The following is a 25,409-nucleotide window of genomic DNA, read 5'->3' as shown; positions in this document are numbered from 1 at the left end:
ATGCCCGCATTAGTATGTTTAAGAGCGGTCACGTAGATTTGAATACAGCAATTGAGAAGTTTACCAATACTATCGATAGGAAGACTGTGTCACAGAAAGCGTTGGATTCGTGTCAGATGTTTTTTCGCAATAAGACTGAAACATTATTTGGTGGCAGGTGTTCAGCACAGAGCACCAAATTTGTGCAATTATCTACCACCTATATAAGGGTGCACCACCTCTTGTTGCTTTTAAATTAAGATTGAAAACTATATATATATATATATATATATATATATATATATATATATATATATATATATATATATATATATATTTATTTCAGTAATGGAGTACAAGTGTCCCATTTACATACTGTCATTAAAATGGGTGGATTAACGTTGGGTGGATTTGCAAACAGTCTAGCAAACAAGGTTAGCATCACCGCTTAATCTCAATGAGACACACCCGTAGCATCTTGAGATACATTACATTATAGGCCACATAACATCCTCTCAGTCACGAGATATGCACATTGATTTACAAAACTTGACCAGTTACCAAGATCATTACATCCGTTTAATTAAAACGCTGCCTTTGCGTGAACTCCATGATGAAAATATTAATCATCAGCGTCTGGCCGGGAACAGGTCATCTTCTGTGACGTGGGGCAGTCTCTTTTGCGGCAGGGTTGCCCAGCTGCCACTTGACAGCTACCAGATGTAGTAAACGCTGGGTGCTATTTTGATGGGTCATATTTCTCATGGAACTGATAGTAACAAATAATGTTATTTATATCAAAACCGACAATAAGCTACGCGCTTCTATTTTTTATTTTCAAAAATGCCGAATCAGATGATGCCTATCAATCAACTGACACGAAAGCAGGTGGGTTATTTCGTTTTTTCTAGTTTTTGTGGAGGAGTGTGTTCATGGGATACCCGTACATCTTGAGGTTGTGTCATGTTTTAGAGCATACCTCGTGTTAGATAGTTCCTTGTTGGGTTACGCATAATGTGAACCTCACGAAGACTGAGCACCACATATAAACGCCAAGTCAAATACACTTCATAAAATCTAAGTAACGGTTGCTTGGCGGCATCATGTCTTCTGTGACGTAGAGAGCAGTCTCTTCGCTGGGTTGCCCAGCTGCCACTTGACAGCTGTCCGCTGTAGTAAACACTGGTTGCTATTTTGATGCGTTACTAGTAAACGCCGGTTGCTATTTTAAATAATTTACTCGTTGGGTTATGATATTGAGCACCACATATAAACGCTTCCAGGTGCATGAACATTTGCACGGTAATTTAGCACTTAACCAAACTGTCGCGGTTATTTACGTTGCTGGTGTGTTGGCGTTGGCGCTACGGTTTGCTGTGTTCTGGTTTGCAACCATCACATTATTTTTTTCAGGGAAAGTAAGTGGGTACAAAACAAGGAGCAAGTGCTGCAGCTACCACACCAAATTAACATGTTTTAAATGTTTTGGTAGGCCAGTAAATATATTTAAACTTAGCATATGTGTCTATTCCACAAGTGCTCAGGTGACGAGTGTCCTTTTTATTGCATTTAGACACCGGGGTACTTTTAAATGATGTTGAAACGGTAGATTTGTGTATTTTTGAAAAGGGCATCACATGTGACCCGGAGTCAGACGATATACTGACTATTGCAACTCACGATCACAATTGTAATGACTGTATACTATTGTAATGTCTGTATACTATTGACCTCCATGGAGAAAAAAAACACCTTGAGAATGTGTTGCCTTTAGCAATGGAACATGATGCTCAGCCATTATAAAGAGAAATAAACTCACATATTTTGCACAAGTTCGTTTCTTCACTAGATGCCACTCCTCTGTTTTCACATCTCATTTTATGGCTCATGAGCAATGTTTTGACCCAAGTCTTTTGTATGCTAGTGTAAAAGCCGACCGCATTAGGTTCTGGAGTGCTGAACTGAGCTAGTGTGTGACGTCAGAGGGCAGTAGTTCTTTAACTATTGGCCGCTTTGTGGGCAATAGCACTATTTTTTGACCATGTGACACTGTATCATCCAATAGGGTTATGAGTCTCAAGGGTATAACAATGTATGCCATTGCCTACAAAACGAGTCTACAGTCACTCTTTTAGTCACTAGTGTCCTCTGGTACATCACCCTGTAGTAGCACTTGTACCTCAACCCTCCGTCCTCTTAATACCAATATAGAATACACGTTGATCATGAAATGAAGGCTTCGCAATGAACAAAACAGGAAGCTAATAGGTGTGCTTTCCTGTTCTGTAAGCATGTTGCATAACTAGGTCAGCTTGAGCTTGGGGGAAGCCTATGCCAGGCTACCCTCCCCACTTAAAAGTCAATTAGTGGCTAAAGAAGTGCCCCTATTAAAGTGCCGGATTCCACATGAGTTTCCCCAGGAGGAACTGTATTCTTAAGAAAATGTTATCTTATAGTATTAATATATAGGGGCTGATGTAAGGATACGTGCAAAGTGATTTGCGGCTGCAAAACACCCATACTGCATGCGCAAACTGTGTTTAGCGGCTGTAAATCACTTTGCAGTAAATCACTTTGCTGTAAATCACTTTGTAAATCACTAAAAACGCGGCTTACATAAAGAATGGTTTTCACCTGCCATTCTGCACCCGCTATCAAATGCCATCATTAATCCATTTAAATGATATTGAAATGTATTCAAATGAAGAAAAGAGCATGGGATCTGGAATACTAAGCGGGTGCATATAAGGATTTTGTCTTGCACTTGGGCAATTGCAAACCTTTATTTATTTCTTAGCAGCTGCCCTTATCCAGGGCGACTTACAAGATATCACATTATACATATATCACATTATTTTTTTTTTTACATACAATTACCCATTTATTCAGTGGGGTTTTTACTGGTGCAATCTAGGTAAAGTACCTTGCTCAAGGGTACAGCAGCAGTGTCACCCACCTGGGATTGAACCCACAACCCTCCGGTCAAGAGTCCAGAGCCCTAACCACTACTCCACACTGCTGCCCATTATAGAAGTGAGTGCTGTATAAAAGCACACACCTGCAGACACCTGTCATTGGCGCCAGGATGGCTGCTGTACACTTCCTGATGCGGCGATGCTTGGCTCTTGTTGAGGACAGGCAGGAAAACCTTCAGAGAAGGGCAAGACAGAGAAGACCCTGCATATTCAAACCCAGGGTCACTTTGTTTGGGATGCCAGAGGATGCAGTGGTAAGGTGTTATCGTCTCACTCCGCAGGTCATCTTAGACCTAATAACTGAATTTCACCTTTTCATCACCTGGTTGACTGCCCTCCTGGACTGACTTTCTCCACTATAGAGGACCATGTGGCCTCTGGTAGCATAACTGAGGTTGGCTGGGGCTTTTCCAAATAACTCAGTTTCATTCTGAGTAATCTCAGCTGTAAGGACTTTCCTTTTCTTTTCCGTGCTCCAAGAGGACTTTGCTGCCCTTCCCGTGACTTATTTTTTTGTTTGGTTTGACTTTCGTGCTCCACAAATCCCATACAGCGCCTACTGCTCTCTGCACTCCTAACTCACCTCACCTCTAGGCTGTAAGTGCAGCCAATATATACCCCGATGCACAGGCGGCACTCATTGCAACCCTCATTATCATGATTGCAGCTCATTATTTGTGCAGGTTGAAACGTTGCTAGGCACATTCTTTAGCACAGGTTATTGAGTATAACATCTGGGGGTTGTCTGTCTGTCAATCAGACTGCCTCATATAATATCTTTTGTATCCAAGCCTAGCAAGGTTAAATATTAAGGTTAAATATCTTAAAACCAACACAGTAACCAAGCAACAAAAATACAAAGAAAATACAGAAACACAATAAGGGCTCTTAAGAAAAAATTGACAGAAAACCTATAGTTTGGGCAATGACTAGAAAATGTAGATTTGTGAACAGTAGACTTGTCTCTTACCTCTCTCTACACACTTCGTGCCTCATCAACAAACATCTCCCGCTGCCGTTTACCCCAGTAGTGAAACTCTGCTGCACTGATGCGCACGACAGATATCCCTTCGCATGCTTGACCCTAAACGCACACGATAACTGGCCACTTTTAGCTCCCAATGTTAACTGTTTGACTAAATCAGCTTCCCTTGTTTTTCTGAAATTCAAGTTCTTAGTTGGGGGGTAGGGCCTTTTTATTTTAGGGGTGGGATGGGGTGTTGTATATTTTATACTCTATGTTTAATATTTAAAAACTACTGTCACTTCGACTTTTAGAATGAGCCATTTCACATAAACAAAGGCAAATCTGTCTAGATTGAAATTAAAATAATATTCTACAAATAATTATTATTTTATTTTTTTGCTGTCGCCAAAGCACATCAGTGTCAGGCCGTTGCAAAAAAAATGTGTGAGTGTAACAAGTCACATGACAGTGGGTTTCTAGGCTCTATACTGTAGTTTATGTTTTCGATTGGCTGTACAATGTGTCAGTCATTCTGTACAATGTGTCAATCATTCTGCGAAGGTCTGATTACACTGGGAGCTGTAGCGGAAAGCGGTAAACCGTGCGGCCAAAAAATATATAATCTACTGTTTGAATGGGTGCAATTACACTGAGCGCGGAACGGAAAAGCGGCATTGCGGAAAACCGCACAGAATAGAAACCAGAGCGATTTTTTGACTATACCGCGCGCCAAATTTCCATCTAGACCAATCAACTGAAGTGTTGTTGTGTGACGTTATCTGCACTATGTACAGTGAGAGATGGCGAACGAAAAACTGGTTTTCACGGTGTAAAAATGCCCTCAACTGTATGATACGCCCAGTCCAGATTATAAGGATACGCTAAAGAAGTAAGACACGTCGGACACCATATCGGCCAAACTGGACATGCCAGGTAAAAATATTTGCAATTGAAAAGCAACAGAAAACATACACAATATAGGGTACTGTATGCCACAGGCCTCCAAGCAAAACACTTCAAAGTTGAAAAAAAAGAGGTGGGTAATTTTGGAGGCTGTGTGGTCCAGTGGTTAAAGAAAAGGGCTTGTAACCAGGAGGTCCCCGGTTCAAATCCCACCTCAGCCACTGACTCATTGTGTGACCCTGAGCAAGTCACTTAACCTCCTTGTGCTCCGTCTTTCAGGTGAGACGTAATTGTAAGTGACTTTGCAGCTGATGCTTAGTTCACACACCCTAGTCTCTGTAAGTCGCCTTGGATAAAGGCGTCTGCTAAATAAACAAATAATAATAATAATAATAATAATAAAAATCATCCTATCATGATGAGCTTACACTCATTTTACAGGAAATTTTGTCAACTTTTAGGATTTATAAGGCATTGCCAAAAAAAAGTTTGGATTATAGGAGTAAAACTACTTTTTTTGGCAGTAGTCTATTCGGCAGTTACAAAACTTGATGCGAAACGTATGGAGTCATTAAAATTTGTACAGGTTACTAAAGAATAATACATTCATTTTAATATTTCTTTCTAAAACATACTGTGTTAGCTTAATTATGAGGGCAAACTGCAAATTTCATCATCACTCAATTTTGTAAAATTAATAATGTTAATAAAGTCACTGACTCCCAGTACGTCTGACACCGAAATTTCATATTTTTTTAGTTTGCTCCCGCTTTGAGTTTTGAAATTATTTCATACCATAGATTCTCTGCACAAGGGGTCCCCCTAACATATTTACCATATTGATTGCTCACCACAATCTACAGTTTAGCAGAAATCCTGGTGTCGGACGTACATTTTTGTGCACGTCCGACACCCGTACGTCCGACACCATGTTTTAAGTCCTGCCACCTGTTGGTCATATGCAATCATAACTTCCTGTTGTATCATAACTGCAATCATAACTTCCTTTTGTATCATAACAGCAATCATACTTTCCTGGTTTAAGCACATGGTTGAACAGGTGGTGTGATAATCCGCATTCATCCAAGAATACACCTTCATGACCCATATCCTTGAATCATTGAAGAACAAATACCCTGCAATCACAGAAGTTAAGATCTGTTCAGATGGAGCCAGCTCACAATTCAAACAACGGTTCCTCTTCTCAAACCTGCATTTGTGGGAGGAGAAGTTCAGCTTCAAAGTTAGCTGGCATTTTTTTGCAACATCACATGGAAGAGTTGTTGACGGGATTGGAGGAACAGTTAAAAGATCAGTTTGGCGGTATGTTCGTAGTGGAAAGGGTCAAACAGCAACACCATTTGACTTCTACAGAGTAGCTAAGGAGAGAAATCCAGGAATAAATATCCTGTATGTCTCAAGAGAACAAATTGAAAAGGAGAGGAATATGCTTGAGACTCACTGGGAAGGCACACTAGCAATTCCAAATACACACCAAGTTCACAGCGTTAGGCCAAAGGGAAAGTTTGCTTTGATTGTAGCTGAAACTTCTGACTCCCCTCATTTCATGGAAGTGCCAATTAAAGACAAAGATCTAGATGAGACCCTCGATGAGTCCAGTCAACCAAATCAAGAAGAGGATATCTCTGGTAGAGAAGTCTTCTTGGTAGGGGATTGGGTCCTTGTTAAGTATGATGGCAACATATTTCCAGGAGAGATCACCAAACAGAGTAAAGAGGATGGTCAGCAAATCTACAATGTGAATGCCATGTGCCCATCTGGAACAAAATGGAAATGGCCTGAAACTCCTGACCACATTATGTACTTTGAAAAGGATGTCATTAGAAAGATTGAAGCTCCGGTAGTTGCAGGAAACTGGACAGTTCATTTTTGTTACCCAATTCTAGGCTCTATACATACTGTAGTTTTGTATTTTGATTTAGATTACAGTACTCCAGTAGTTGCAGTAAATCAGGGAAAGTTCTCTCTCTACCCCATTCTTGGTTCTTGGTTAGCATGTTAGTCATAAGGGTGCATTGCAGTTTTGTTATCCAGAGTACACTTTAGAGATTAGTGTTCATATTGATGTTTCTGTGTGTTGTAGGCTTTTTCCTATATTAATGTGTGTTGTTTTTCTCTCAAAACACTTAATATTACATCAGGTCACTATATTGTTCATGTATCCTGCATGTAATAATAGTTCAGAATAAAATGGTGAATTTTGGGCATTTAAATACATCTTGTGAGTTTTCATTTCTAGCTTTAGTTGTTACACCTCATTTCAGTTAAGATTGTGGTGAGCAGATTAAGTAAATAAAGTCTGCTAGAGGTTAGCGGTTAGCGCTGCAGGGGCCTGGGTTTGATTCTGGTCTATGTGGAGTTTGCATGTTCTCCCCATGTTCACATGGGTTTTCTCCAGGTACTTGTGTTTCCTTCCACAGACCAAAGACATGCTGTTCAGGTTGATTGGTCACTCTAAATTGCCCTCTGTGTGTGTGTGTGTGTGTGTGTGGATGGTGCTCACTGCCACCCTATGGAGGATTAAGCGGTTATGAAAAAGGATGGATGGGGGATGGGGGTCAACTAGCATTTATCATTTATCAATATTCCTAAAAGTTAAACCTTCCATTAACAGCTTTTGTAAATTGATGATATTTGGAAACAAATGTTTTTTTTTAAATTAAAATAGTGTTTGTACGTCCGACACTTTCACAAATGTACGTCCGACACTTAAAACTGTACGTCCGACACTGAAGAAAACTGTTCCTATTCCAGAAATAATGCATGCAATTTGAAATACTTAATATACAATTCACTACTTTAATAAGTCTTACCTAAAAGATCAGCATAGAGTGTATTACCAGAGTCCTCCTAATTCAGAGCGATCTGAATGTTTCTGACCAATGCTGGAAAAATACACTTCTCTGATTATGTCCGACACTGACTGTTTTTTACCCCCCCTAGATAGGATATTTAGTATTTGACAATTTTGATATGATGGAACAACTATACTAATAGGGGCATCTACCATGCCATAAAAGAAACCAAGCAAGTTATGTCAGTTAAGAAGCTACAGTTCTGCAAAGTGTCCAAAGCGTACGTCCGACATTGTGGAATTGCCCAGGTCTAAAAAATGATGGGCAGTATTTCATGGAGTGTTTTTTTTTTTTTTTTTTTTTTTTTACAGGTTTTTAAATTATATTGTTACAAAACTCTTGGATTCGCCATGCCAGGTAAACAGTTCAACCATGCAATGCACACTATCTTTATATGGTGCTGAATAACATTGTTTGATTCAGACGTGAGTTTAAAAAAAAAACAACATTTTTTCTCAACATTATTTGGTAATAAATTTACATATGCCACGAGGTTTCCCGCCACCAGTGTAATGAAAAACTGCACGGTTTATCACTTACCGCTCACAGTGTAATCAGACCTTTGATCTTTACATTTAGGGACTGTCACATCCAATTAGGCACTGGTGGTCACCCTAGTGGGTAAAAACTCTACCCCTTGGTTGGAGAAGGAGAGAGACTCATAGAGGCAGAGTGCCAAACAGACGATTGCTACTAAGTTTGTGAAATAGTTACAAAGGTACTCGTTTGTTCATTTTGTATTTAGTTTTTGTCAACCTTTTGTTTTGGCCTGCATGCCCTTTTGTTTGTGTTTTGTAAAAGTGTTTTTTTATTTATTATTTGATAAACTTATAGCTATGGCCGTTTCAGCCCTGTGCCTCTGGGTGCATGTGTGCTGCTTTCTGGACGCTGACGTCACCACCCACGCCACTCAAAGCCATCATTGCCACAGTGGACGAAAATCATCAAGCATGACGAGGACTAGGACTGCCTGCCAAAATGCTAAGCATGACTGATGAAATTAACTAAAGGACGAAGACGCAGACTAAGGGTGAATGCACACAGAAGGCGAACTGAGCGAGGAACAAAAACCCTATTGATTTGATTAACTAATTCACACAGCAGGCAAGCTAGGGTAAGGCATAGTTCATCGCTCTAACAAGTTCATTGCTCCATGTCACCAGATTTATATTTATACCGATCTGCATGACAAAGTGGATGGATAATCATTATGAGAAGCAAATACTAATCTATTCAGATTTAAACAGCCAGAGTAAGTAGCCTGTAAGGGTTTGCATGACCACGTTTGTTTTACTGTTAAGACTGTGCGTGCAGTTTTGTATAAAATGAAATTTTGCACTTTTTATTTATTTATTTATTTTCAAAATAACCTACTTTAGAGGGGCTCCTGAGTGGCGCATCCGGTAAAGGTGCTCCGCATGGAGTGCAGGGTGCACCCTATAGTCTGGATGTTGCCGGTTCGACTCCAGGCTATTCCACTGCCGACCGTGGACGGGACCTCCCAGGGTGCACAATTGGCCGAGTGCCGCCCGGGGGGGCTTAGGTCGGCCAGGGTGTCCTCGGCTTAACGCCCATCAGCAACCCCTGTAGTTTGGCCAGGCGCCTGCGGGCTTGCCTGTAAGCTGCCCACAGCTGCGTTGTCCTCCGACGCTGTAGCTCTGAGGTGGCTGCATGGTGGGTCTGCAGTGTGAAAAGAAGCGGTCGGCTGACAGCACGTTTCAGAGGACATCAGAATCTCATCAAGCAGCTTCTTGCAGGATCCCAGGGTGTCGGCTTCAACAACGTTACTGGGGAGTTGGTTCCAGACTCCCACAATTATCTGTGTAAAAAAGTGTCTCCTATTTTCTGTTCTGAATGCCCCCTAATCTAATCTCCATTTCTGGCCACTGGTCCTTTGTTCCTTTTTTCAGGTCAAAAAAGTCCACTTGGTTGACATTGTCAATACTTTTTAGAATTCTGAATGCTTGAATCAGATCGCCGTGTAGTCTTCTTGTTCAAGACTGAATAGATTCAATTATTTTAGCCTGTCTGCATACGACATGCCTTTTAAACCCGGGATAATTCTGGTTGCTCTTCTTTGCACTCTTTCTAGAGCAGCAATATCCTTTTTGTAGCGAGGTGACCAGAACTGAGCACAATATTCTAGATGAGGTCTTACTAATGCATTGTAAAGTTTTAACATTACTTTCCTTGATTTAAATTTAACACTTTTCACAATATATCCGAGCATTTTGTTGGCCTTTTTTGTAGCTTCCCCACATTGTCTAGATGAAAACATTTCTAAGTCAACATAAACTCCTAGATATTTTTCATAGATTCCTACTTCAATTTCATTATCTCCCATATGGTATTTATAATGCACATTTTTATTGCCTGCGTGCAGTACCTTTAATACACTTTTCTGTGTTAACTGTCATTTGCCATGTGTCTGCCCAGTTTTGAATGACCTTTGCTGCTGCAACGGTGTTTTTGTGTCATCTGCAAATTTAACAAGTTTGCTTACTATACCAGAATCTAAGTCTAATGTAGATTAGGAAGAGTAGAGGACCTAATACGGATCCCTGTGGTACACCACTGGTTACCTCGCTCCATTTTGAGATTTTTCTTCTAATCAGTACTTTATGTTTTCTACATGTTAACCACTCCCTAATCCATGTGCATGCCTACTTGAATCCCTACTGTCCTCAGTTTCAGAATTAATCTTTTTATGAGGGACTTTGTCAGAAGCTTTCTTGAAATCTAAATAAGACATGTCATATGCTTTGCAATTATCCATTGTTGATGGTGCATCCTCAAAAAATCAAACAGGTTAGTTAGACACGATCTCCCTTTCCTAAAACCATGCTGACTGTCTCCCAGGATACTTTTAACATATAGGTAATTTTCCATATTGAATCTCATTATAGTTTAGATATAATAGAAGTCAGGCTTATTGGTCTGTAGTTACCTGGTTCGGTTTTGGCTCCCTTTTTGTGGATCGGTATTACGTTTGTAATTCTCCAGTCTGTCGGTACAACCTCTGTCTCAAGAGACTGTTGCATGATCTGGCCCAGGGTATTTGTTTATTTTAAAAGCTCCTAGTCCCTTTAACACTTCTGCCTCTGTTATGCTAAAGTTATTTAAAACTGGATAGGAGCATGTCGACATGTGGGGCATGTTGTCTGTATCCTCCTTTGTAAAAACTTGTAAAAAGTAATAATTTAATATATTTGCTATTTTTTTCTCTTCATCTATGATATTGCCATTTGAGACTTTTTACTTCCTCCTTCAGTGTTCTTTTGCTGTTATAATATTGGAAAAGCTTTTTGGAATTGGTGTTAGCCCCCTTGGCAATGTTCATTTCTATCTCTCTTGCTTGGCCTTTCGAACTTTTTTAATTGCACTTGCAGTTTCAAGTACTCTTTCTGTATACTTTGTTCTTGGTCCCTTTTAAACACTCTGTAAAGTGTCTTTTTTCTCTGAATATTTTTTTAATTGATCTATTAAACCATTGTGACCATTTTGTTTTAGATTTTGATTTGTCTATTTTTGGGATGTATTTGTTTTGTGCCTCTAGTACTACATTTTTTAAAAAATAGCCATCCTTTCTCTGTGGATGTTTTCTCTATTTTACTCCAATCTACTTCTGTTAGTCTCTGTTTCATTCCTTCATAGTTTGTCTTTTTAAAATTGTAAACCTTAGCTTTCGTCGTTGCTTTTGGGGTTTTAAAAAGCACTTCAAATGAGACCATGTTGTGATCTGAGTTTGCCAATGGTTCTCTGTTTTAGTTATTTGTTATTCGTTATTTGAAAAGACTAAATCAAGTCATGCCCCCCTGGTTGGTGCCTTGACAAATTGCGTTAGGAAGCAGTCATTTGTCATTTCTACCATTTCAATTTCGGCTGTCATGCTCCCCACCTGGTTTTCCCATTTTATATGAGGTTAGTTGAAATCCCCCATTAGTATGGCTTCTTTCTTCTTTGCTACACGCATTTCTAATGTCATTGTATAGCAGATTATTTTGCTCAGTATCTGAATTTGGCGACCTATAACATGCCGCAATGTGGAAGGGTGTGGGTATTCACTGATACGGGAGACAGAAGTGTATTTGACAACACCGCACAGGTGCCCAGTTTTATTTAATACTTTTGTTTTTTTCTTAGTTCAGCCCGCAGAGGGCGCTGTTGTCCATGGCCTGAATACTAGCGATAGTAGACAGGACCACAGAAATACCCAAAGGTAAACAGACCCGCTGGCGCACTCACAGGTGCTCTCAAATAATAACAAAAGGCGAAATCAAAAAGAGAAAATAAAACACAGTAATCAAAACTACAAAGAAAAGGTGCTGCACTCGGCAGCGTTACTCTGACTGTCGCTACCCACGTGGCCCGGGTCCCCATGCTACACTTCACCGCTCCCTCAGCCTGCTTGCTATACACTTATGGGGTCTGCCCAAGGTTTCCCCACTATCGATATTTTTCTTTTCTTTGGGTTCTTTTGTTTTTCTTTTCCCGGCCGTTTCCGCTAGCTTGTTAATTTGTCTTACAGGGGCAGACCTGTTGTTCACAAGCCCAAACGGCCAGCTGCAGCTGATGCAATCACTGCTTGCTACAGTCTCAAAGGCACCTCACTTTCAATCAAATGTATATATAGAAATACAAGATACACACATAACACATAAGATATAAAGTTTGTTAGAATTCAATAATTTTCCTCTTCACCTGAAGGCATAGGGCTGCAGGGCCAAGTACCACCGCATGATTCTGGCATTGCTATCCTTCATTCGGTGAAGCCATGCTAAGGGGGCATGATCTGTAACTGGGTGAAGTGTCACCCCAGGAGGTAGTACCGGACTGACTCGACTGCCCATGTTACCACGAGACACTCCTTCTCGATGGTACTATAGTTTTTCTCGCGGGGAAGGAGCTTCCTGCTGATGTACAAGACTGGGTGCTCGCTTCCCTGGACCTCCTGAGACAAAACTGCCCTGAGACCTGTCTCTGACGCATCCGTCTGCAGGGTGAACCTCTTACTGACATTCGGACTGCACAGCACTGACTTGCTACACAGCCTTCGCTTCAGAGCGAGAAAGGCCCTCTGGCATGGCTCCGTCCACTGAACTGTATTTGGGGCAGCCTTCCGGGTGAGGTCTGTCAAGGGAGCAGTGACCGTGACGAAGCTCGGGATGAACGTATGAACGTATAATAGCCCGCTAGTCACAGGAAAGAGCGCATCTGGGTTTTGGTCGTAGGGACCGGCCAGTCAGCCAAGGCTTTCACCTTAGCAATCAGCGGTCTGATCTGGCCACTCCCTACTCGATACCCCAAACACTCCGACTCACTCTTCCCAATTGCACATTTCTTTGGGTTAGAAGTGAGCCCAGCCTCCCGCAAGGATTGCAGCACCGCCATTACTTTACACAGATGACTCAGCCAATCCTCACTGTGGATAACCACGTCATCTATATAAGCAGCAACGTACTGCTGATCAGGCTGGCGCGCCGTGCAACCCAAAGTGCATGGTCCTGAATTGGTACAGTCCAAAGGGAGTCAAAAACGCCATTCTCTCTCTGGATTCCTGGGTCAGGGGTATCTGCCAGTACCTTGACTAACAGTACTTTGACTAACAGTGGACTAAGTTGACAAAATTCTTGGCTATAGACTGACTAATCAACATCTAATTACTAAGAGTGGCTACATTTTTGACTGCTTTAGTTGACTAGACAAAGAGAATGACTAAATAAATCTTCAGACTGACTAGAATGAAAGTCCATAGGTTGTCGTCGACTAGACTGACTAAAATAAAATGTATATTAACCAGGATATTTCTTTTTCACCAGAGTCTGTAGCTGCTCACAACAATGATAATCCAGTTACCAAACTACCAGGTGAGCTCGATTGTCTGTATGTACGTCACACTTGTATTGTAGCATGCATCTATAGAATGGCTTGTCCAATTGTGATACAACTTTTCTTAAGGACTTAAATCTTTCTTTAGCATAAATCCAAGACACACATGATTGAGAGGCTGTCTGTCTGTCTGTTTTACATGAACATTGTAAACTTGTGTAATATTGATTACATTTTGCTAAGATCCCTCTTTAGCTCAAGTTATTAGAATCAGACTCTGGTGTCCAGGCTTATTGACCAATGCGCTGTTCACTATACCAAAGCTTCGTGGCTTTATTTGTGAAGCAGTTCTAGATGATTTTATCTCACTCACCTCAGTCAGGTACCAACATTATGTTTGCAAAATAATGCATTAGCATTTCAGAAATTGATTGAAATTGAACAGTATTGGACTCTTTCAAACTGAAAGGAAAATAATGTTCCATAAATAATTTTAGTGATGCTAGAAGCCCTTGCATGCTAAAAAACAATAAATACAATTGTATATTATTGCTGGCTGGTGACACAGGTATAAGCCGTTTGAAACTGTAAAGATCCAAACTGTCTAGGCAATGCATTTGCTCATCCCAGCCCTTGACTGTAGATACCCCCGACCTGCCCAGGGCTGCCTTCTGTATCCGTTTACAATACATTCTCACGTCTTTCAATGTCTCAAGGGTTAAGGACATTCTGCTCTAAAATTATACTTGCATAGCTTCTGTGGGGAGAATTACAACAAGGAGAAATACATTTGTGATTTAGTTTTTAATATTGGTGCTGCATGTATGTCGGGATTGGCAGCCTGAGGCAGGCTAATGCTCGTGACCTTGTACTATTGGTCTTTTGTGATATGCTTTTAAAAATATATATTTATTTTCAAAAAGGGTCTGCAGATAATTATTACTCAACTGCTGTAACACCAGGTGAGTTCTTTTCAATTCTTATACCAGAAATATGGAAACAGATGTAATCTGTTCATAACTATAAAAAAGATAAACACTCCATTATTGCGGTACACAGTTATGGTGTACTCTGCTTTTAAAGATTATTAGCAGTTTCTTATTGTACCTTTTTGCATGTGCTGTTTCTATGTATGAAATAGATAAACTGAGCCTCTATATACAATATATTTCAGCATATTGAAACCTATTGTAATCATGTTTTTGTAATCCATTTAAAAAATCTTATCCATGTATAAGTATTCTCTCTTCCATAAGGCTCTGTGGATAATGACAATGAATATAGAAATGAAATGAGGGCAGGTGAGGTTTTTTTTCTTTGTTTTGTGCTCTCTTGGGATAGATATACTAATCCTGTGGATGCTAACATTTATACAGTAGAGAGTCAATTATGTGATCTTTGATCAACCCTACTGTCTAATCAACTGAACGCACCTGTAATCGCGATATGAATTACGTACACAGCTTCTGCTGCAAAAACGACTACGAGATTTAGCTGCCAAAAAAAGGACCAGCAGACTGAGGCAAATGAATTATTCAAAACCTTTGATGGAGCATTGTGTGCTAAAACTGTTGCAGTTAAGCAAATTAAAACAGTCACCTCGTTCTTGATTTTTATTCTGTTTCATCAGTAAGGACTGGAGATCCTGTCTATGTTATTGAACAGCTAAGAGCTTTTATTCATTTCAATTGCATGTTACAATGCCTAAACAGCAAGCATCAAAGTATAGAAACATTTTACTGAATTGTTTAAGTTTAATGATTCCTAAAGTTCTGTAATGTGTCAAAGTTGTACTGAATTGTATTCTTTGATTTTCAAAGTTTGATATATGGTACGTTTAATTGCAGTATTTCATTACCGGTACCTTGATTTAATGATTTGTAAAGCTTTGTCATTTTGTATGCGTAATGTGATAGGTTACTAGCTATATATCATCGGTAGGTACTTGTGTACTAAGTACAGTACTTGTGTGCGTATTTTATTCTATAAATTAAAGGTACAGTAATTGTTATTAATACCTGTTCGAGTATCCATACAAATCGATTATGCAAACTAGTATCGGTCCCTATTTGTTCAGATAATTGACTCTCTACTGTATATATACACAGTCAAGACAACAGTATTTGGGCAGTTTAAAAAAAAAAAAAAAAAAAGAGGAAAAACCACAAAAATTGATTTCTATAATTTCTAGTTCTATTGAAAGTAGAGTTTCAGCTTTATAATAAAACAATAAATTATTACATAACATGCATAAAATAAAAAATAACATGCAAAAACTAATTTCATACTTTGACAAGTATTTGGGCGCCCTTACATTGGTATTTTGTGTGCCCACCCTTTGCTTCCTTTACAGCTTGCAGTCTTTTTTTGTATTTTGAAACCAGTTCCTGGCATCTTTCCGGAGATATTTTTGCCCATTCTTCAACACATACATTTTTTTTAGTTCTGCAGTCGACTTTAGTTTCCTTTTTGCAACAACAGCCTTCAAGCCAATCCACAACATCTCGATGGGATTCAAGTCTGGGGACTGAGATGGCCAATCTATAACTGTAATCTTTTTTTTTTTTCAAAAATTCCTTTTGTAGACTTTGCAGAATGCTTAGGGTCATTATCCTGCTGGAATACAAACTTCCGTCCAATAAGCCTTCTAGCACTGGGTAACAAATGAGAATGCAAAATGTATTGATATTTTGCAGCATTCATTGATCCTTCTACAATACAAAGGTCACCAGTGCCTGACGAAGACAAACAAGCCCATACTATCACTTCAACCTCCAACTCACTTTCTTTTCTGTATTGTTAAACAAAGGTTTGCATCTTGGTTTTCACCCTTGGGCATTCATATTGTTAAGGTATTGTTGAATTGTTTGCTCGTGAATTTCTCTCAATTCTCGTGTCAGATCTTTTGCAGTAATCTGAGGATTTTGCCAGGCTGCTTGAACGATTCTTCTTCCACATTTTGCAGAAATCTTTCTTGGTCTTCCACACCTGGAGCTAGTTGCAGTAGTTCCTGTTCTCCTTTGTTTGTCAGTAATAGCCCACAAAGTGCTTTTCGGTAAACCAAGTCTTTCTGCTATTCTGGTAGTTTTACCATTTTCGTTTAATTGTATTTTTGCCATTTTGAGATTGTTGCTGTACTCTTTAGTTTTAACCATTTTTGTTGCTTTTTTTAATCACCAATTTCTAATTTATTTTTCAGCAGGTGTTGGTTTTCAATCATGATAATTGACAATAATTAGCAACAAATGGGTTTCATACGAAATATGTTGATGGCCCAAATACTTTTGTCAATTATCATGTAATAATTTGTTGTTTTATTATGAAGCTGAATCTCTACTTTAATTTATATCTTTCAGTAGAACAATAGGAGTTAATTTTTCTAAAAAATGAACTCCTCAGATACTTCAGTCTGTGACCTGTATATAATTGTATTTACATGGTTTAGGGACTCCTGCAATGTCTACTCAATTTGAAGAACATTTGAATCCAGCAGACACCGTGATTGGACCCTGTAGTGTTACCTGTGGTAAGTACAAAGCACAGGGACCATATACAATTGATCTAGTCTCAGATTAAATACAGATTCAATTACTGCCTACGAAACATACCCTTAAGATAGGACCCTATTTTGATTGATTTTAAGACATTTTATATTTATTGCCTGCTAACAAAGAGAAACAATATACCCTCCTTTACTGGCAGTGATTGGATTTTGAAAGATTGTCAAATATATTTCCTGTTTCTAAAATAAAATATCAAGATGTAGATTTATTTCTGTGTTTACATGTTTGGTCACTACAGTTTAATGGGTTCTCCCAAGCAGCTGTGCATAGTGATATCTGGTCAGCCAGTAGCAAGCCGTATCAGTGGGCTAGTGCTGGCATGTTCAAGCTGACAGTCCTCAGTGTCACTGGGGTGCATAGTTATAACCACTTGGCTGTGAAGCCTGCTTGTTGGATCACTGGTTCGGTGTCAAGACCCTGCCTGTTAATGATAGTAAAGCGAATGACAATGTATTTTATACATTGTCATTCGCTTTACTATCAGTGTATTTTATTTATTATTATTATTTATTTCTTAGCAGACTCCCTTATCCAGGGCGACTTACAGTCGTAAACAAAAATACATTTCAAGAATCACAGTACAAGAAATCCTATCAAGTCTTTTGTAAACTGTTGTATTTCACTAGGAATTGGAGTTCAACAAACTCTAAGAACTAAGGGCTGCCCTGGAAATCACAAACAATGTGTTTTAGGCGTAAATGAGTGTAAAAGGGACCCAGATTGCGGCTGTAAGTATTGAAAGCATGATTTCAAGAAACTGGCATAACAGTAGGTGATGAAAGGATGTCCAAAATATTGAATAGGGCCCCTCACTTTATTGGTATGTCTTCTGGCTAGGGCTCTTCACTTCATTGATATGTCTTGTGGATAGGACTTTTCACTTCATTGATATGTCTTGTGGATAGGGCTCTTCACTTCATTGATATGTCTTGTGGATAGGGCTCTTCACTTCATTGATATGTCTTGTGGATAGGGCTCTTCACTTCATTGATATGTCTTGTGGAGAGGGCTCTTCACTTCATTGATATGTCTTGTGGAGAGGGCTCTTCACTTCATTGATATGTCTTGTGGATAGGGCTCTTCACTTCATTGATATGTCTTGTGGATAGGGCTGTTCACTTCATTGATATGTCTTGTGGAGAGGGCTCTTCACTTCATTGATATGTCTTGAGGAGAGGGCTCTTCACTTCATTGATATGTCTTGTGGAGAGGGCTCTTCACTCCATTGATATGTCTTGTGGATAGGGCTCTTCACTTCATTGATATGTCTTGAGGATAGGGCTCTTCACTCCATTGATATGTCTTGTGGATAGGGCTCTTCACTCCATTGATATGTCTTGTGGATAGGGCTCTTCACTTCATTGATATGTCTTGTGGAGAGGGCTCTTCACTTCATTGATATGTCTTGTGGAGAGGGCTCTTCACTTCATTGATATGTCTTGTGGATAGGGCTCTTCATTTCATTGATATGTCTTGTGGAGAGGGCTCTTCACTTCATTGATATGTCTTGTGGAGAGGGCTCTTCACTTCATTGATATGTTTGCAGATCTTTCAAAGTAGCAACTTTTATATGTAGAAAGTTTCCTTGTTCCTTATCACTTGTTATCCTGCAGGTCAGCCTGGTTACCCACTCCCTCCCTCCCAGTATCACACCCTCTCTCCCAGTATGTAGTGCTCCCTCCCTCCCAGTATCACTGTCTCCCTCCCCGTGTCACTCCCTCCCTCCCAGTATCACACCCTGTCTCCCAGTATGTAGCACTCCCTCCCAGTGTCACTCCCTCTCAGTGTCACTCCCTCCCTCACATTGTCCAACTGTCCAGACTGGGGATCACATTTTAGTTTCAGCTTTGTAACTACTTTTCCATTATCCAGACGGTTCGGTTGTACCACGTGGCCGTACCAAAGCTTTGCTTTATTGTGCCACCATCAAATCAGCATTCAGGTTTACATACAGGTGGCAACGAATTGAAGATAATAAGGTGAGTTGTTTTTTCTTTTTTTTCTTCTTGTAGGATACATCTTGAAAGTACTTGAATTTTTCATAATGTTTCCAGATTCTATCTTGTACTGCTGCTCTCTGCATGCATTTGATTATGATTGCATATATGGAGTAAAAGTCATTTTGGTGGCTCACATTGGCAAAATTCAATTGAATGTTTTAAAATGAACGTAGAGTTCACAATGTGTGATGGTCATTGGCTTTGTTTACAACGAAAACAGAGGTAGCACACTATGATAGACTGATACCCATCACATGGGTTTACAACAGACTTCAAAATATCAGTAAGGAGGGCTATGCTAACATTTTGGATGTCATGCATCATAGTAACCGTACTAGAAATGCATTGCTTTGAAAAGGTGTTCACAGCAGACGTATTGAACAATCCATTCTGGGTCTGAAAATGTGCCAGTGAGAACCAGCTCAAACATTCTTCCCTTCTCAATCGCTCTTTTTTCCTGGGTTACTGGGATGTAGTCTTTTTCCATATATTTTTTTTTAACACTAGTTTTATTCTTGATTGTGAAAACTATTTTATTTAATGTTCTTTCTGTAATAATAATAAAAATGAATCCAATTAATTAAGCATTCTGTTGCCTTAACAGGAGCCGTTAACTCTAGAAAATACTCGTTCTGTCATTGAAGTGAGACGAAAGAATTATCCTGTGGATTACCAGTGTGACGCTTATGAAAACGATTCGCTCACTAGCACAGTACGATTTACTGTGCATGAATCTCTTGGTATGTATACTTGGTATGTGTATACTCAATGTTGAGTAACAGCACAATTTCAGTGCCATTGCGTACATGTGGTGCTTTAATAGGGTTTGCAGTATTAAGCTCCTGGTCTTCGTTTTCCTTTGCTGCCTGAAGTGTACTGTGTTAATAAAATGTCTTTCATCTATAACTACTGTATATAGTGCGATATGAAGTTGTATTAGAAAAAAGAAACGTATACCTTGGACAAACGTTTGGACTAGAAGTCTTCCTCAGTATCTTCAATACATCAGCATGTCAAAGCATGTTTAATAATATAAAAGGTCTACAGCTTTAACCCGATTTTAATATGCCCTTTAAAAACTCATAGCAATATTATCTTTTTTAAATACTGTTTATCTCTCTAAAAGGTTTCATGAAATGGACACTTCATTTCATTGATTAGAAACATTCCTTCAAACAGTACACAGTGACCAGGGGCTGATACTAAATTGTTTTTTGGTAAAGTCCTGTATTTTTGGCCACAGCTCCTTCCGTACAGTGATTATTGTTTACAACATCTGTCTGCTACCTGAAGAGCTTTGATTTGTTAAAACACCATCACATGACCAGTTATAGTTGGCACTAGCCCCTGAAGAAGAGCTTTGATTTCTTAAAACACCATCACATGACCGGGTATAGTTGGCACTAGCCCCTGAAGAGCTTTGATTTGTTAAAACACCATCACATGACTGTTTATAGTTGGCACTAGCCCCTGATGTCCCAAACAGCGGTCTATATGCACAGCAACAGTACATATACGTTTGTCATTGCTTTTCCTCTCGGAGGCTTTGCGATAGGACTCAAGGTCTCAATAGCCCTCTATGTGGCATTGCTGATTTATTTCTCAATTCTATTCTAAGAGTGATGCACGGGGGGTAGGTTTGTGGTTTCTCTTTTGTGTCCCAGTTCATGATTTCTGTGAGATCTTTTGAAGCCATAAGGTGGCTTTAGAGTTTTTGAGGCTGTAATGACTGCAAGACAAAAAAACACAAATGAATCTAATCAATGTATAATTTACAATAACTGATTTCTAACTACTGACATGCTTTTTTTTCCCTAAACAAGCAATGTGTATTGTTTTCAGGGTTAGATGAACATGCTTATTCAAAAAAAGGCTCACAACCCCTTTTCATCAGTGTAGGAGTTCTGACCATTTTGTGTTGCAGTTTCCTTGTATATGAATTGTACAGGTATGTAAAATTACTGTTGTCTTAAATGTAATTATGTGAAAAACACATTTTTGAACTGAGCTGCTACGTCCTCAGAGGACTAATCTAAATCAATTAATGGTGGCAGCCACAGAAATGTAATTATTCATCCCTTATCCACTGAAATATTTCCCCAGTCTAACAAAAGTTGAAATGTTCTACATTTTTGGTGGTAGCAGACTGCAGTCTTTCTAAGAATTTCACAGTATTTATCCCAGCCTATACAATCTTTAGACTATGGAACCTATCATCTAACAAAAGCACTGGTTATCAACACCAGTCCTTGATTCCCCTGTCATTCCAGGTAATTTATATAAACCAGTTAAGTTAAATCTCAGACAGAGCTGGCAGCGTGTAATCAAAACCTTCTCCATGATTCCTTTTGTCTTCCACTTTAAATTTAGTAAAATTATATCGAAACGCTTCAAGGAAATAGATGCAGAGAACTGCCAAGGCCCATCTGCAGATCCTTCTCCAACCCTGGCACCACAGCCTCAACCTGAGCCAGAACCGGAACCAGAACCTGAGCCAGAACCAGAGAATGAGCCGGAACCGGAACCAGAGCAAGAACCAGAGAATGAACCGGAACCAGAACCTGAGCCAGAACCAGAGAATGAGCCGGAACCGGAACCAGAGCGAGAACCAGAGAATGAACCGGAACCAGAACCTGAGCCGGAACCGGAACCAGAGCGAGAACCGGAGAATGAACCGGAACCAGAACCTGAGCCAGAACCAGAGAATGAGCCGGAACCGGAACCAGAACCAGAGAATGAGCCGGAACTGGAACCAGAACCAGAGAATGAACCGACACCAGAAGCAGAACATGAGCCTGCTCAAGCAGAAGTGTCTGACACATAGAAAAGTGTCTGAAGTACTGATTATGGACTTCCATATATCCTCTACATATTTCAAACCAAATATACATGTAACCAAAAAAAAGCATACTGTAGTTACTGCTTGATCTGCTTCTCCAGCTATCATATTGAAAGTACTTTAAGACGTTCTGAAGAACTGATAAAGAATGTGAGAGAGAGATAAATATATGCACAGTTTTTACTGATGACTTTGCTTGGTCTTTAACAGATATCACATGTATATGTGCCTCATTTAAATATAGGTCCTCTTACTAACGCAGTTTGACATTGCAACGAGATTAGGTTGAGTTTTACAGGCTCATTTCATGGTGCAGATGGAAATGTTGAAATAGGTGCATTTATGTTCTGCATATGCATCATACTTCATATTGGTTTTCTACATGTGGCAGTGTTCCACACTGTCTGCTTTGAACGGGTTTTTGTATGCCGATTCAGATATTGCCTTTGACAAGGAATAAGAACAATACATTAAAAACATGTGTCTTGTACGGGCCCTACCTGGACATGTGTGTAGAGAGCAGTTAATTGAGGTTGTTGTTGTTTTCTAAACCCTAGATTGAGATGGATTGTCCCTGGAAGTTGCAAAAATGGAACGTCTAATAGAATACCTTCCTATTTTTGTGTAGTGTATGTATTTTAAAATATATTGAATGATATAACTCACGAATGAAATGCTCTTCTGTTTTAAATGTATAAACTAGCTGTTCTAATCCAACACTAATTTGCTCACAGTGGGCATGTCATTCACAACAACCAAACAGGACTAGAATCTGGAAATGTAACACTTTCCACATGATAGACTAGGGTAGCCAGCGGATAGTGCTGTACAACTAAATAAACAGACACTTCAAATGACCCTCATTTCACAGTTCAGGCCCGTTTTCTGTACTCCAAATCTTGACCCGCATTTGCATTTTAAAATCCACAAGAATACGTAAAGCGTATTAGGTTCTATAGAAAGTTACAACTGTATACATCGTGTGTGCGCTTTTTGCACAGTCCTGCGCAGCTCTTGTAGGCGATTGGCTGCTTCCCCACGTAGTAGAACATGCTCTAGTATACACCCACTAAGATGTGGTCACTCCGCAGCTAACCAATAAGAAATCAGGAACGAAGCTGCGTTTAATCCAATGGAAGCAGAGAGATTTTAAACACAACTCCCTACAGCTCAGCGGTTAATTTGAAAGGAATCAATGGAGTACGAGGGTGATGGAACGACTAAACTATGTTGCTGTATACAGTGTTTTAGATAAAATAAACGATGAAGAAGACAGTCGAAATAGCGGTTTCTGATTGAGCACGATCAGGTTTATTGTGGATGCTACTTGTGGTATATATATCTGGTACTGGGGGGGTGAGATGGCGGGGAGCTTGAAAAAGAGCATGCTGTGCAAGCTTGCTTATTTGATGATGACAATTTTGGATGACCCCTAAGATTAACAGTTTGATTTTCTTTCAACAATAAATGATGCCAAGTTTGTTTTAGTATATAGACCTTCATAAATCTTGTCCTTTCATGCACAAAAAAAATCTTGTATTTTGTATTAGTCCATGGTTATGAAACTGATGCTAAGCTGTTGTGGGTCAGCATGTGTATAGTAAACTGTAGAGCTGCAGGGGCTGAGGCTGCTTCTCATTCTTGCGTCTATCTTTATTATTTCCACATTGCTTTTCCTTTATTTTTATATTCCAGTGCATTTCTTGAACATCAAATATAAAATGTAATGCATCACTCTGTTTTATCCTGGTGTTTAAAAGTATTAATGCATTTTGTTTTTCTTTTTTAATGAATGTGGGTACCTTTCTTTGGTATTACCAAGAAGACCAGATGTTATTATCTTTATTTCAAACTCTTGTCATATATGAGAAACCCTTATCAATACATTTATATACAGTTCAGATGTACTTTATTCACTTTGCAAACTCTTACCAGTTTTGCTTAGTGTTTACAAACCATTTGCCATTCCCAATATGGTGGTCTCTTGTTAGCTTTAAAATAAAGCAAAGAATACAACTCCACAGCAACAAGCTACACCACATAAATCAGATCAAGCCAGAACTCTTCTAGAAACTCATGCCCAACAACAATGACAACCACTACCAGCAAAGACTACAACTCCACAGCAACAAGCTACACCACAGAAATCAGATCAAGCCAGAACTCTTCTAGAAACTCATGCCCAACAACAATCACAACCACTACCAGCAAAGACTACAACTCCACAGCAACAAGCTACACCACAGAAATCAGATCAAGCCAGAACTCTTCCAGAAACTCATGCCCAACAACAATCACAACCACTGCTGGAAAAGCAAGCAGTGTCTCGATATGCACCGGAGCCTGAAAGAGCACCAGAGACCGATAATGTTTCAGAGCCCATTTTCAACTAGAAACAATCTATGCTCCATCTTGCAACTGCGGAAGATACTTCTCCATCACCTGAATGTTAAGAGTGGCTGAAATAATTCTATATAACCATATTTCCTTGATAATAGAACAGTAAATATATAAAGAAATTGAAATAAAAAACCTGCATGTCGGACCATTTTTAAAGATAGATGGTCTTTTATAAGCAGTGCATTGATTAGGGGGGGGCAGTGTGGGTTCTTTTTAATTATTGTCTCCAAAATGCCTTTGATTAGAACTTTAAAAAAAAATAATAATAATAATATTTATAATTGATCATCAAGCAGGATTAAAGTCCCTGTTCAGGATTCAAATTCATAGCTTTTTCTTGTTTATGCCTCATTTCCAGGGTGTTTTAAATTAACTAGATCCATAGTGGTGCAGTCGAGCAAGAACTTGCATAAGAAGGCTAAAACTGCTGACGAAGGCGACAGCAACAGTCCATCGACTACTGTGGGCACACACACACACACACATAAATAATGTAAAGCATTCTGACAAGATGGAGAAAGACACTTTATGTAAACGTGTAGAAATTAGATAAATGTGTTACCTATTAAACAGTATGTGTTACTAGAAGTTAAGTTTACAAATAAAATATTTAAGAAAATAAGTATTTTAGTGGTGTTTAATTAAAGGACACGTACTCTTTGCACAAAACAAACAAGATGATCTCAGATGTTTAACAGGAGCGACTTTATTCATAGGTTTAGTTACAGACTACATTTTATATATGTCAAACACCTCTGGGCAATGGCCTGGGATGTAATTATTTTCTGACTAATTCTTTACATGCAGCCTTAATACAGAAGCCAGCTGAAGACTTAAGACAATAACAGGAGCATAAAAGGGTGATTGAAAAGCAATGGTCACACTGAATTAAATACAGACCAAGAGGTTCTAACCTAGTTCTTCAGGTCATCTAAAATGTCATTTTGGGGTGAATGACCCATTAAATATATGAAGTCCAAACTGAAGTTTCAAGCACCAGTACCTTGACCCAGCACCCAAGCAGCCTATAATACTGGGTTTTGTTTTCTCATGTACACTAAAAATCACCCCAAACTTG

General features: G+C 39.3%; 1 protein-coding gene across 2 annotated transcripts; it reads left to right on the top strand.

Moving 5' to 3' along the window:
• Nucleotides 1-350: 350 nt before the first annotated feature.
• On the top strand, nucleotides 351-24,854 carry LOC117410472 (lymphocyte activation gene 3 protein-like). 2 transcript variants are annotated; one of them, XM_059025849.1, is made up of 9 exons: nucleotides 351-867; nucleotides 13,520-13,567; nucleotides 14,453-14,491; nucleotides 16,975-17,055; nucleotides 17,719-17,820; nucleotides 18,965-19,071; nucleotides 19,697-19,832; nucleotides 20,935-21,040; nucleotides 21,463-24,854. In XM_059025849.1, the coding sequence occupies exons 1-9, from the start codon at nucleotides 765-767 to the stop codon at nucleotides 21,914-21,916; spliced, it is 1,176 nt and encodes a 391-aa protein (XP_058881832.1). In that variant the 5' UTR covers nucleotides 351-764; the 3' UTR covers nucleotides 21,917-24,854. The 2 variants fall into 2 exon arrangements, with proteins under 2 accessions (XP_058881832.1, XP_058881833.1); XM_059025850.1 differs by lacking the exon at nucleotides 17,719-17,820.
• The last annotated feature ends 555 nt before the right edge of the window (nucleotides 24,855-25,409 follow it).

This window comes from Acipenser ruthenus, chromosome 6, assembly GCF_902713425.1.
Source record: "Acipenser ruthenus chromosome 6, fAciRut3.2 maternal haplotype, whole genome shotgun sequence".
NCBI lineage: Eukaryota > Metazoa > Chordata > Actinopteri > Acipenseriformes > Acipenseridae > Acipenser > Acipenser ruthenus.
The sequence above is the reverse complement of the archived record's forward strand: the minus strand, read 5'-3'. Positions and strand labels throughout refer to the sequence as shown.